Source organism: Herpailurus yagouaroundi, unplaced genomic scaffold, assembly GCF_014898765.1.
Source record: "Herpailurus yagouaroundi ecotype Mexico unplaced genomic scaffold, PumYag 184, whole genome shotgun sequence".
Taxonomy (NCBI): domain Eukaryota; kingdom Metazoa; phylum Chordata; class Mammalia; order Carnivora; family Felidae; genus Herpailurus; species Herpailurus yagouaroundi.
The window spans coordinates 18,237,615-18,252,837 of record NW_024412415.1 but is presented as its reverse complement, the minus strand read 5'-3'; the positions used below and the strand labels follow the sequence as shown (position 1 = coordinate 18,252,837).

General features: G+C 36.5%; 1 protein-coding gene across 1 annotated transcript in view; it reads left to right on the top strand.

The window, feature by feature from the left end:
* Positions 1–974: 974 nt before the first annotated feature.
* The window catches only part of MYO5A (myosin VA), a 132,541-nt gene continuing 118,292 nt past the window's right edge, over positions 975–15,223 (top strand). Inside the window, exons 1-6 of the mRNA XM_040493375.1 lie at positions 975–999; positions 1,534–1,588; positions 2,133–2,310; positions 4,585–4,695; positions 7,950–8,121; positions 10,019–10,163. Coding sequence (XP_040349309.1) covers positions 975–999; positions 1,534–1,588; positions 2,133–2,310; positions 4,585–4,695; positions 7,950–8,121; positions 10,019–10,163 — 686 coding nt within the window. The remainder of the gene's footprint in view (positions 1,000–1,533; positions 1,589–2,132; positions 2,311–4,584; positions 4,696–7,949; positions 8,122–10,018; positions 10,164–15,223) is intronic.

Below are 15,223 nucleotides of genomic sequence, written 5' to 3'. Positions count from 1 at the left end.
GTCTGTTCTAGAAGTGAGTAGTAGCTTCCACTTTTAAACATATGAATTATGAAGGGAGAGAGACATGGGTTTTTGGGGAGTGGGGATAGAAAGAATATTTTATTACTAATCTCCCTACATGTCTGGTTCTTTTTCCTTCTTATAATACCATGATTTCCTATGTAACTCACCTATCTAATGTTGCTTGCATCTTTCTCTATTTCTGGAAATTATAGACCCTTCTAGAAGATTCTGAGAGCCTTTTGCCAATACTTCTTTTAGTCTGCCCTTTTAGAGTATAATGACTGAAGGCAAGAACATTCACATAACAAAGGGTCATTCAGAAATTATTATAGGCAGGCCCTGTGTTAAGTGCTGAAGAGACAAAGATGAATGAGAGACACTCTTACCCTGAAGGAGCTCACACTTACTGAAGGGAGATTAGGCATACAAAGTTATCATTTATTTAGGATAAGAATTCTAGTGGAGTATGGTGTGAGGTAATGGGGACAGTGAGAATAGAATGCCATCAAATGACGAGGAAAGCTTTCTTTGAGGTGGTGGTACTTTACCACAGATATGAATGATAAATAGGAGCATGCTGGCTGAAAAGGGGGAGGGACTGTGTTCTAGAGGTTGTTCTATGTTGCCAAGCTGCATATGATTTAATAGGGGAGCTAGGAAAGATGTGTAAATGTGCTGTATGAAAAATGAATAATGTGTGTGGGGAGGAGAGAGGATCACATGGGTCAGATTTTGGGGGATTCGGGGACTGGTCCTTTACTTGGTTAGTGCTTTCGGTCTTGTTCCCAAAGCGTCTGAGGCATCAGAAAAACTGCTCTCGGTGCCCACACCTCGGAGTTCCTTGACTGACAGAGTGCAAGTTAGCAAAATTTCCCCTGAGTCATCTGCATTATTCAAGAACCTCTTGAGTGTTGTCATTGTGGGAGGATATGAAAAGAAAAGAAAGATGACTGGTGCCTCTTTACGTGTGCATGGATGGGTGTGATCTCCGAGAAGGTACGAGGGCTGTGCTAGGCTGAGCCAGCACTGTTTGTGCCCCGCTCTGGCGAGTACCAGTGCAAGCATGTCCCCGGAACCCATCTTTCCAGTGTTCTTCCATTAGTCTCTGTCAGTATTACCTCATCATTGTCAGGCAGGCCTGATTAAACTGTACTGTAGAAGACAGATGGTTTTTATTTTCCTTGTGAGCTATTATGCAAGTTAAATCTGTGCTAGCATTATTTACTCAAATTTTGCCTGTTACCATAAAATTTAGCCCATCTCCATTTTGTCCTTACTCTCCTTTCTAATCAGGAGTTCCTTTGGATTGTCATTAATCTTCTTTGATGTGTGTTTACATTTTAACATGATCTATTTTAAGCCTCTTTATCTTTTCTTCCTGTCCTACAGTGGGTTTTTTTGTTGTTTGGGGTTTTTTTTTTGGCTTTAGTCACAGTACCTCAGATCCTAAATCCTTGCTTTCCCTTCTCCTACCTGTTCCTACAGCAGTGTTTCCTTTGCTTACTAATTCATGGATCTCTCTTCTCTTAGTCTCTGACTCCTACCCATCGCAACTGTGCTTAGTGGCTTCAGGAAAAATCCCGAGGTATGCCTGTGAAGTTTGCCTTTGCCACCTCTCATCCCAGTTCTCCCATCTCTTTTCCTTATCTTGTCCTACCTCTGCCTTAAATAAAACCAGCATAAATGTGGTGCTTACCAAACATGAGCCAGCAACTTGGCCAAAATTAGAGAGGATTCCAGGATGGCTTTAAGGAGTATATGGTATGGTGTGGGAGGTAGATAGATCCGTAAATAACTAAGATAAGGTCTGAAGTATCATAAGTGAGATTTTTGAGGGACTCACAAGATAATGAGGGATAAAATTAGAAAAGCATGAGTAGGAAAAGGGAATGAGGAGCATGGCAGGAGAGCCTCACCCTCTACTAGCTAATTATGACAGAGCAGAGTTACATGACATTGGACACTCCCTTGTCTTGCTGGGAGCTGTGTCCAGTCTGATTCACTTTGGCTAGGGTTATCTTTTGCTAACTGCCTCTGTTTCACCAAGAAATCCTGAGCAGACTTACTAGGTATGTGTGTCCACCCCTATATGTGATTCCTGCCCGGCTCTTGCTGTGTTTCACTTCTAGGTTTCTCGTATGGCCTTATCTTCCCACTGCAGTTTTCCTGCAGTCTTCCCACTGGATGTGGCTGGACAAGTTTCGTCCAGTTTCTCAGGGTTGCTCTGTATACTCTCCTTGGGGGCCTAAGGCAAAAATAGAAAATAGGGTTGGAGGTGACACAGGAAATAGGAAGGGGCATTGTCAGGTTGGAATTTCTCTCGGTTTCGGCAGCTAAGGTATATATATACATACCTCCCAGACTGACCCAGTTCTGGTATAGTTGTTTTTGCAGAGTCACCAGTCTCCTCGGTTAAGACTGAAAAGAACCATAAGAAGACAATGGTAATAACAGACTGAGTTCTGACCTATTTCTCCTTGGTTACTTTACCAAGAGATACAGATAGGATAATGGGAAATTTGGTTATCAGGGTGTTGTTTGTTATTTAAATATCTCACCTATGGTGAGTGTAAGGGCCTTAGCCTCCCTCACCTATCTGCAAGTGTTGTTAACACCTAGCTCTTGGAAATCTAGCCTTTGGCAAAGCTTGCACCCAGTGTTTCCAAAACACTTGCGGAAATCTGAGCTGGAACTTGCTATTGACAAATAATAGGAAGGTGCTTCTTTCTAGATTTAGTTGAAAATCTCATGTTTGGAGCAGGTTGGTCAAACTTCTGCAAACTCACTTGGACTCATTTTGCTTTTTTCTGCTTTCATTAGTCAGGATAGTACGTCATTTCATGACTCTGAATCTCCTATATGGTATATCTCTTCTGGAACCAGTAAATTCCTCCAGAGAAAGTTATAGAAATACTGGCTTTCTAAAGTGAGTTTCAGAGTCGGAGTAGTTGGTACACAGAAATGTTTATTGAATGAGTAAAATTTTAGTAAATTGGACAGCTGTTACTCAGTTTATGGACTGTATAACTGGGAAGAAAGCCATAAAACAACTTTCAGTAACATATTTGACATAGAACATTAACAATCATTTCTTATAGAATACACACTTGGTAACAATCTCAACCTGTACTTATATATTGGCTTATGCTTTTCACAAGGTTTCTATGTATGAAAGCCCTTGAGATTATCTAAATGAGTACTGCTGCCATCCCCATTTTACAAATGCCTGAAATAAAGGCTAAGATGCCAGTATGGTAGTCCTGGGATTAGAACTCATAACCTAGTTCAGTACCCTTTCCTTTGCAAACTGTTCAGACAAAAAGTTTGCATGAGTCTGTGATAATAAGAAAAAAGTAAAGCAATGGGTAAGTTTTTTACCATACTGCTTTTATTCACTTTAAGAAGATGCCCTTTATTCTGAGATTCTCTCATTAAATACTATGTACCCAGCTATGAACCCAGCTATATACACAGGCAGTGGTTATAGTGTTGAACAAGGCAGACATAGAGCTTATGTTCTAATGAAGGAGAAATTATAAATAAGTAAACAATAATATAACAATAAGTAAGTTCAGGTAGTTTTGGAACTCTGAAGAAAATAGAGAAAGGCTGCTGGTGGTGATATTTTTTATATGTAATATATTCCTGAAAATGTCCATCAACGTTTAATGTACATAATGTTTTTAAGGAAGATTCCTCCCTGAGGAATCCAAGCGGTCATAAAACATTTCTTCAGTGTGGTGTCTGGAGGATTCATTCATTTTGATATATTTTTTTTCTTTTTCTTCAAAATGGATCTCAAGTCCAAAATAGGCTTAAGTCCAGAGAGTAACTAGTGGAGGCTAAAGATTTGCTGCTCCAGGAACCCCTGATGATTGATTACCATACCTTTTTCATGCTATTGAGGCTATGAGAGCCAAACTTATTGCTAGCCAAATCTACCATTTCACTCATCTTTATAAAATAATAAAGGCAAAATACTAGACGACAACGCTTTCTTATTTTTTTTTTAGATTAGCAACAGAACTTTCTTCCAAGAAAGTTCTAGATGCCCAGTCTATAAAACAGCTGTGACTCCAGGCCACAAGCTTACTCTCCTCTTTGTCACACCTTACTGGCACCTGAGGAATACTTGAGAAGTCACCAAGTCTTTGCAGAACACAGGATGAAAACCGTAATCAAAAATTCAAATTGTAAATCCACTGGCAGAGCCACCATACCAGAGCTTCATAGTCACGTTCTGGGATTTTTAAAAGTCCACATTCAATGGAAAAATGGATTTATATGTACATTTTTACCTAAAATTTTATTTTCAGGTAGCATTTCCTATGTAAAGAGAGTTCAAACTTTAATTGTAGCTCTTTATTCAGAGCATACTTTTTCCTCCAATTTTACTGATATAATTACATACACACTATATTACTTTAAGGTGTACAACATAGTGAATTGACTTAGATGTATTATGAAATTATTAGCACAATACAGAGCATACCTTTTATATAATGTGGGCAGGATGGTACTAAAATGGGGCTAAAATACTTTTTTTGCTAGTTTAATTTTTTTTTTTTTCTTGCCTTCTAGTTTGCTAGAGTTTGGATACCTGATCCTGAGGAAGTTTGGAAGTCAGCAGAGCTGCTGAAAGATTATAAACCAGGAGATAAAGTCCTCCTGCTTCACCTTGAAGAAGGAAAGGTAAGAATTTTGCTTTTATCTGTTGTCATTGGCATAAAGTGAAGGGAATTCAAAAGTGGGAGTTTGCTGTGACATACCTGACTTCAGATGGAAGTTTAATTTTGAATTAATCTAATATTTTTTACTTATTAAATTGAAGAAAAAAGCAAAATAGCAAACTCAATTTTCTATCACAATTGGTTAGTCAAAATGGCAGAACTGTAAAAATCTGTTATTTGGTCTATAAATTTATTATGATTAGGTTTAAATTCACGTCTAATCCTCCCAAAGATATGCCTGTTTATTTTGTTTAGGCTAGCATCAATTATTTCATAGTAACTAAGAAAACATTGCTTAAGGAGCCAGTCTGATATTTGATATTTGTTGCACCTAATCATTTGAAAAATATTTATTGAGAAGCTATTATGTACAAAGCTGTTCACCAGCAACCAAAAAAACTTAAAACCAATTGTATCTCTATGCTTTCCTGTCTGCATTCACTGCATGGGTAGACTCATCTGAGTTGCACCTTTTTATTTATTTTTTATTTTTAAATTATTTTTTTAAGTTTATTTGAAAGAGAGGGTGTGTGTGAGCATGACTGGGGGAGGGGCAGAGAGAGAATCCCAAGGAGGCTCTTGCACTACCAGTGTGAACCCCACATGGGTCTTGAACTCACGAATCATGAAATCATGACTGGAGCCAAAACCAAGAGTCCAGTGCTTAACCGACTGAGCCACCCATGTGCCCCAGTTGTACCTTTTTAATCTCTCCACTGCATTTGACAAGGCATGTCCCACTTTTTTCTTAAAAACCTTTATGACATTAATTTTCTTTAAACAACGTATAGTCTAGCCAAGGAAACTGGATACAAATACATGAAAAGTTACGTAAAATGTAGGATCTAAAGAGTAGTTCAACACCACAATACCAAAGATGTCAAAAGATTATGATGAGGTATTACCACATGAGTATTACTATCCCAACAGTTAGCTGTACTGAGCACTTACTATCTGTCACACATAGTTGTAAGTGCTTTATTTGCTCTAACTCATATAATCCTCACAACGATCCTATGAAGTGGGGCGGTTGTTATTACACTTTATGGATGAAGAAACCAGTACTCAAAGAGATGCTCAAGATTATATGGCTATTAAGGAATGGAGCTGGGATTTTAAGCCAGAAAATTTGTCTTCATGATTTGTGCTCACACCCACTCTGCTATGTTGTAAAGAAAGACAGTAATGACTTTAGGATCTTTAAGAGGAAAATTTCATTACAGGCTGCTTTGTCAGGGAAGGCTTCAAGGAGGAAGAATGATTTTGACTGGATCTTAAAAGGTAGATAGAATGTGGACTTATAAGGAGAAGGGGATAGACCTTATGAGGATTGGAATGCATTTTGGAGATAGTGAATATAGTAAGTTGCCTGGAGCAGACATTTAGGTTTGTGTTCAAGTTCCGGGCTTGCATATTAAAGTATCTGCTAGATATCATGTTGGCAAAAGGTGCTCTCTGACATCAATGTCAGGTAAGAGAAATAGATATATTTGTGAATAGTATGGCATGTGATATAATGAAAATAAGGAACAAAAGTAGAACAGAGTAGGGAGTGATCAGACCGGCTGGTGAAGGTCAGGGTTCAGAGAGGCATTGTCTGAAGAATGAGTAGACCAGCAGAAGTGCAATTAAGGGATCCAGAAAAGCACGTGCAAAGGCAGGGAAGCATGCACAGTAATGTGCATTTGGGGAGGTACATAAGTTCTATGTTGTTAGAATGTGAAGTAAGAGTACAGAACTGGCAAGAGAATGGGGGGTGGGAACCAGATCACAGAGGGCCTGGTGATCACGTTAAAACTCTTGGACTTCAAGAGATATGCGATGCGGAATGATTGTAGTATTTTTAAACAGAGGAAGGATGTCTGATTTGTGTTTTAGAAAGGACTCATTGGTGGAAGCACAGAGGATGAATTTCAGGAGAGCAAAATAGAGGCAAGGTTAGTTGGGAAAAAGGCAGGGAAGAATTAGGCCCGATTAGGAGGACCTTGAATGTCAAATTAAGAAAATAATTTATTCAACTGCTCTGTGTTAGGCGCAATATTAGGCACTGTGAGATATATTTTCTTATGTTAATTCTCACAACAACCCTGTAGGTTGGCAGGTAGTATTATAACTATTTTGCAAATAAGGGAAGCCATGGCTCAGAGATATTAAGTAGTTCTGCCTGAGATTACATAGCCAGAGTGGCTTTTGTGTATTGCAGAGACCAGTGCAAGGACCATTCAATTTGGGGAAGGACATTATATCCTAATAAACAGGCAGGGAGAGATTGAGGAGCAGATTATAAATTCCTTTCCATTTAGCATGATTCATTCCAACCTATTTTGAATATTTGACCTCTATATCTCTGCAATGTTAAGAAAAGTGGCTTTTTACAAAACCAACTAGTCCTTCTCTATAATTAAATTACATTTTTTTTCCTTTTTTATTTGTCATATGTTATTTGCCCTTAATACATAGTTGAGTGATAATTTCCATGCTTGGCTTTGTCATAAAGCCATATTTTCCTTGGCTTTAAAGTGAGTAGTTCTTCTGAACTTTTGGAGCCAATCACCTCATTAAAAATCAAATGAAAACTATGAACTGTAATTCCAAAAGCAATACACATATGTATATATATTTACACATGTGCACATATGCACAGTTACAGTTAATTTCAGGAGATTCTTGGACCTCTCAGGGTTCAGGTGTTCCCAGGTACTTACAACATGCCATGCATTGCCTCATTTAATTTTTATCACACCCCTGTGAGCTATTTCTCTTGTGCCCTTTCTACAATGAAGGATTAAGATTAAATAACATACCCAAGGCCACAAAAGAAGTAAGTACCAGTTTCAGGATTTGAAACTGGGTTGATCTAACTCTAAAGATAAGCTCTTGACCACTCTTTATTGTCTATTCACTTATCACAGGTGAAGAGAAAGAGAGAAAAAGAAAGGTTATTTAAAGATTAAAGACTTCTGGTTCCATAACGGGTAAAAAAACGTCTAGGCTTCTCAAACTATATTAGCAAAAATTATTAATACAAGTTAATACATCTAGTGAAAAAGAAGACTCTTCATTTCCACCATTTTCTGTGGCTTTGGGAAATGTGCCAGCAAAAGAATGCATTTAATAGTTGAGAAGCAAATGAGGAATAGGAAATAAGCAAAATGCATGGACTTGTTTCACTTTTATTGCCATGATTTATCCAGACTGTACCTTATGCATTTTCAGGATTTGGAATATCGTCTAGATCCAAAGACTAAGGAACTGCCTCACTTAAGAAACCCTGACATACTTGTGGGTGAAAATGACCTCACAGCCCTCAGCTATCTTCATGAGCCTGCTGTGCTCCACAATCTCAGAGTCCGCTTTATTGACTCCAAACTTATCTATACATATTGTGGTAAGTGTGCCTTGCTGTCTGAGTGGACCATGAACTCTTCCCTCTAATGGACGTACCATGGAAATATTGTGCATGGGGAAAAAAGGCTGTCGTTGGATTTCCTCCTAGAGAGAGGATCACTTGAGTTATCAAAAAAGATTTACCAGTGTTCATTAGCTCATTGCATTTTGTGCTGAATAAGCTCTTTTGTAAATTACATAATTTTGCTCAAAAAAAACCAAAACAAACAAACAAACAAAAAACCCTGAGCTGGGCTAGGCCCATCTTCCAGATTTTCTTCCTTCCAAAGAAATTATTTGCCAAATTCAGTGACAGTTTGGTAGTTATTTTCATGTCTTACAAGAGCTGCTATACGAAGAGTAGATGTCCAGACTTCTCTTTGGAGCAAGTTCAAGTTTAGTGTTTTCTTGTTCTCAGTGCAGGACTGACAACTCATAGTAACTATTCTTGCTTGATGTGTTTGTCTGGACCCATGCTCGCTGCATTGTTAGCTGCCAGTGACCCAGCTCAGTAGTCTTTTTCTTTCTCTTGGAAACTAAGCACATGTACATTTGGGTTCTTACCCCCTTTCCTTCTTTTGTGTCTCTATTTTTTTCTTAACTTTTATTTTCTCCCTTGTCCCTGGCTCTTTTCTCTACTGACTTCTTATCTTTCTTTCAGTAATTATTCTCCCCCAGCCTCAGGTCTGGGATTTCATTCATTTTCTTCTAAGTCTATTTGCTTGGTGTAACCAACTCAGCACCTATCATTTCTTCCTTACTCTCCTGCTTTGGACAGGGACAACTATCTTTTCTTCTTAAAGGAATGTATATCTCTTGTATCCTTGATGCTAACTCTTTTTCTTCTCTATTAACTATTTCTGATTGTCAATTTTCATTTCTCCGTTTACTTTTTTCTTGCATATATGTTACCTTCTCAATAAAGCCTTCGCAGCCCACCTTATCTAAATCATAAACCCTTTTCCCCTTCTAAGTTTCCGTGTTCTTTCTCTGTTTAATTTTTCTCTTTTTTCCTTTTTACTATCTAACCTGTGATATTTATTTTTTCTTGTTAATTGTTTGAGTTTCCTACTAGAATATAAGGTCTGTGAGGGTAAAGATTTGTCTTTTTTTGTTTACTGTTATAAACCTAGCACTCAGAAAAGACTTGAGACATACTTGGAACTGAATAAATATTTGTAGAATGAAGGGCTTCATTAATTTAAAATATACTTACTATAAAATTTAAGGAAACAAAAAAAAGGTGTTTAAAAACGAAAAATATATACATGTAATTCACTACTGAAAAAAAACAGTATTATATTTACATATCCTATATGTGTGTATATGTGAGAAAGTATAAATAGATATGAAATTAGAATTAGTCTGTTGATAGTTTTGTGTCATGTTTTCCTATTACTTTTAATATTCTTTATAAACATGATTTGTAGTGGTAGCATAAATGTCTACCATGTCTGTTATAGGGATGTAAGAAAATATTTAGCTACTCTTCCTTTATTATATAGTTTGTTTCTGCTTTTCACTACTGTGAATAATATGATAAACATCTTTATGAAAAAAAACCTCTTTGCTTAAATCTCTGGTTATTTCATTTGGATAAATTTCTAAAAGTGTAATTTTCAATTTAAATACTATGAAAATATTTATGTTTCTTTTAACATTGACATGGTTTTTATCTTTAATAACCTAGGCCAGTTTTTAAATGGTGTTTTAGTTAGGTCTGGGTATATTGTGTTCAGAGGCAAAGGCTGTGATATATTTCGATCTTTAACAATTTGTTAGTTCAAGATTAACTCAAGTTGAAATTTGTGTTAACTGTGATTCTCGCTTTACCAAGTTTGATATGTCCATTAGTGTATCACTGACTTCTTCTTTTGCTTTTTTTACCCCTCCCCTAGGTATAGTCCTTGTAGCTATAAATCCTTATGAACAGCTGCCTATTTATGGAGAAGATATTATTAATGCATATAGTGGTCAGAATATGGGTGATATGGATCCACATATCTTTGCAGTAGCTGAAGAAGCTTACAAGCAAATGGCCAGGTTGGTGGGAGCTCTATTTCTTTTTTCATGACTCTTACTAGATGTGATAATTTCTTCTTTGCTGAGTCACAGATATTTTAAAACACAGTTAAGAGCAACTGGTAAATTGTTATTAAATAAACAGACTTGACCATTTCAGATGGCCTGCATTATTATTAAAATAACTTCTTATTTATAAAAGAACATCCAATTTTTAAAAACTGACTTTGGGGAGTGCCTGGGTGGCTCAGTCGGTGAAGGGTCCAACTCTTGGTTTTGACTCAGGTCATGAATTCGAGCCCTGCATCAGGCTCCACACTGACAGTGCAGAGTCTGTTTGGGATTCTTTCTCTCCCTCTCTCTCTCTCTGCCCTTCCCCTGTTCCTGTGCATGTGCTCTCTCTTTCTCTCTCTCTCAAAATAAATAAATAAATTAAAAAAACCCTGCCTTTGGAATTTCCTCATGATCCTGTGACTATGTGCAAAGACAGATATTATATTTACAGAAGAGCGGATCAAGGGTTGGTGATAATAAGTGATGGGTTCACTATCATTCAACTAATGAGTGGCAGAACAGAAATAAAAGGGCTGGGGCGCCTGGGTGGCTCAGTCGGTTGAGCGTCCGACTTCAGCCCAGGTCATGATCTCGCGGTCTGTGGGTTCGAGCTCCGCATCGGGCTCTGTGCTGACAGCTCGGAGCCCGGAGCCTGTTTCAGATTCTGTGTCTCCCTCTCCCTGACCCTCCCCTGTTCATGCTCTGTCTCTCTCTGTCTCAAAAATAAATAAACATTAAAAAAAAAAAAAAAAGAAATAAAAGGGCTAAGGACAAGAAGAAATCTGTCTGTATCTTAGAGAATTAAATCTCAAGGAAACTGAATTTAACGTTAGTATTATGTTCTAGTGTCCATTGATCCTGAACAGCATCAGTAAAATGTCTTTGATGTTAATCATGGAACCCTAACACTATGACAGTGGAAAACCAGAGGAAAAAGCTACTTTCAGAACTAGATTAGACTCTTAATAATGTGATGTAATACAAAACTATGGAGGTATAGAAGAGTATATATTCAATTCATATCTCCTGTCTTCAGGTAAGAACCATCATATATCCTCAAGCAATTTATGAAGTGGAGAAAAAACTAATACTGCAGAGGTTTTATTTTCTCCTTTCCAAACGGGGAGAGTGTTTGTACATAATTGGACTAGCATGTGACAGAATTTTAGAATTATTTCATTGACAGAGTCCATAGAAGTCATTATGCCCTTTTATTAATAAATTATTATTATTTCTAATAATAGCTATTAAGTACTCTGTCTTTGCAACATACTGTTTAATTGCCTTCAATTTTTTAAGTAATTTTATCCTCACAGCAACCTTCTGAAGTTAGTATTATTATTAATCTTCATTTTACAAATGAGAAAATATAAGCAATAAGAAGTTACTTAACTTTCTTAAGGCCACATAACTAGGAACACTAGCTTTCAAATTCCATTAGTCTAACACTGTGAAATATTATCATATTTAATACAAAATGACTAAATATAGTTTTGTACTATATAACATGGTGTATTATACCAGATTCTGTTATAAAATAGGAACTAGTATCAAAAGTGTAAGAAATGTTACTTTTTGAGGCTTTTAAATTCCATCTATCAGCATAATTTCCCCCTAAAATTAGAAAAACCCACCAATATTCGATGTGTATAATCCTGGAGCATTGCAATACAAGTGAGCACAGCACAAGTACAGCCAGAGAACTATCAGGCAGAGAGGGAATTGCATGGAGTGCTAGGCCCTAAAAATTATCTCTGAAAAATGTTATGCTGCTCATAGAAAATTATATGACTTCTTTGAAAATACTAATCTGAAAAATACTGATATGAAAGTCTGGTTCTCCGCATCTTTGTCACAGGAAATTCAAAAATAGTGTTAGATTTGTCTGAATATTTCTGGCTTTTCAACCCTAGATTTACTTTGGTTTCCTAACATTTCTTCCCTGATGATTCCCCTGTGACTCAGTCAATGTGATTTCTTTACTATAGGTTTGCTGGTTTCTTTTCCTTTTGCTTAGTTTTGTTTTTTAGGCAGTTTTAAAATACGCTTCAGTTATGATTTTATGTTCACCATTTATAAATATATTTATAAGTCTGTACACAGAAAATGTGCTACAGCAGCTAAATAGACCACGTCTCTTAGGCTTATAGTTGGAGATAGATATTGCAGGATCGTTTCTTGGCATTTTTTCCTTACCAAGTGATGAGGTGCCATGTTTACCAGATGTGAATCCTCGAGTTTCACATTTCCAGTACTCTTAGAGGCCTCTTATATCTTCAGGGAAGTTAGAGACACTTGTTCAGTAGACCTTTACTGAACACCATCCAGACACTGTCCTGGGCATAGGGGACACAACAGCAAACAAATGAGACAAAATAGACAAAAGTTTTTACCCTCATGAAGTGTGGCAGAAGATACACAGTTTTTCACATATTAATAAGTACTATCCTGGAAAATAAAGTTAGGAAAGTAGGTAAGGAATGCCAGGTAGGCAAGAGGGCATATGTAGTAGTTTCAGGGAAAGCCTCATTGTAAAGCTGCCCTCTCTGTTTTTTTGCAAACTTAAAAAAACCTTAAACTTACAAAGAGGTTGGAAAAATAGTACACAGAGGTACTGATTTCCTTACCCTCACATTTCCTCCCATGTTAACATGTTATGTAACCATTGTAAATAATTGAAACCAGGAAATGTACATTTTATAATACTGTTAAGTAATCTAAAAACCTTGTTCACTGTTTATCATTTCCCCTCCAATGCCCTTTTTCTGGTCTAGGATTCAATCTAGAATCATACATAGTACCTTGTGTTTCTCCTTAGGTTCCTCCAATCTAGAACTATCCATTAATCCTCTTTTCTTTCATGATTTTGACACTTTTGAAGAATACATACTGGCCAACTATCTTGTAGGCTCTGAGGACACAGCAGTAGAAAAATTAGGCAAAATAGACTCCAAAAATTCTTACCCTCCTGAAAGTTTGAATTTTTTTCCTGATTGAGTAATTGAGGCTAGCCACACATTTTGGACAGTCATATCACAGAAGTGATGTGCCCTTCATCATATAGAGGAGATATAAGATACTGATTCCTGGGGATACTAACATTGATCACTTAGTTAAGGCAGTATCTACCAGATTTCTCTATTTTAATTACTATTTTAAACTTTGAAATTAATAAGTGTGTTATGGGAAAATACTTTGAGACCATGTAAATATCCTGTTTTTCATCATACTTTCACTTACTAATTTTAACATCCATTGATGATTCTTGACTGCAACAATTTTTACTGTGGTGTTGGTCAAGTGGTCATTTGCTATTTTCTACTGTAAGGAAGAGCTGTTATTTTCCCCCATTTATTTAGTATTTATTTTTTATTTCTATCAGTATGGACTCATGGATATTTATTTTAGTCTATGGATTATCACTATTTATTTTGTTCAAACTCTATCAGATTTTGTTCAAACTCTGTAAGATTTATTTTGTTGAAACCTTGGAGCTCTTTTCAAGTGTACTTTCAACAGCCCTTTATTATGTTTTGATCATTTTCTTACATTTTAGCAACATGTGGCTCATTTTCTGATTTCCTTACCCCAACCCTAGAATCAGCTATTTAATTTCTTCAGGGAGCTCTGGTTTCTTTTTTGGAGGAATGGTACTTAGAAACAAAGATCTTTCTGCTAGGAATGCTCATTACTATTGGGGCATCATCTTTAAGCCCAGTTCACAGAGCTAGGAAATAAAGGTTTTCCCATAGCCTTACCAACAGGATGTGTTGTCATACTTTTAAAATTTTGCCACACTGACAGGTGATAAATGGTATCCCAGTGTTGTATTAATTTGCCTTTCTCTAAATATAAAAGTTACACATTTTTACACACACACACACACACACACACACACACACACCCCGATACATGTCTGTATATATTATTATGTCTATTTGTATATATATTAAAAAACTTGAGTTTATATACACTATGGAATACTACGTGGCAATGAGAAAAAATGAAATATGGCCTTTTGTAGCAACGTGGATGGAACTGGAGAGTGTGATGCTAAGTGAAATAAGCCATACAGAGAAAGACAGATACCATATGGTTTCACTCTTATGTGGATCCTGAGAAACTTAACAGGAACCCATGGGGGAGGGGAAGGAAAAAAAAAAAAAAAAAGAGGTTAGAGTGGGAGAGAGCCAAAGCATAAGAGACTGTTGAGAACTGAGAGCAAACTGAGGGTTGATGGGGGGTGGGAGGGAGGAGAGGGTGGGTGATGGGTATTGAGGAGGGCACCTTTTGGGATGAGCACTGGGTGTTCTATGGAAACTAATTTGACAATAAATTTCATATATAAATAAATAAAAAATAAATAAATAAATAAATAAATAAATAAAGTTAAAAAAAAAAAAACTTGAGTTCATATTGATACATCCAATTCCAGTTCAACACCACAGTTTTTATTTTTGCTTTCTCTTTTTCCTTCATTTATCTCCTTTCTTTGGTCTTTAGAAACCTGGTCTCCTTATCCTGTATGTATGTGTATACACACACACACACACACATACATACATATATATATGTATATTTCTTTGCTCAATCCTAGAATGTTCATAAAGTAGTAAAGTAGTTCTAAAAATATTATCCCATACTCCCATCAGAAGCAAATTTACCATTCAAGTGCAATATTTGTGTCCAATTCATTTTGTCTTTAGCCTTATGGTATATAAAGTACTGATTTCCAAAGTTACTTAGGTTAGTTCTTTATCTTACTCACTTTATTAGTTTATTCAACCACTTTCCCATATGTGGTCATTTAGATTGTTTTCAACATTTTAAATTCAACAACATTTAAACAATGCTGTAATAACCTGGTGCATATGTATTTATGTATTTTTGGAAATGTAGCTTAAGGTAGGTTGCTAAAAGTGACATTGCTAGGTCAAAAGGTAGGTTTAAATGTAGTTTAGTAGGTATTTCCAGATTCCCTCTAGAAGGGTTATACGGGTTTTTATTTCTGCCAAAAATGTTCAAGA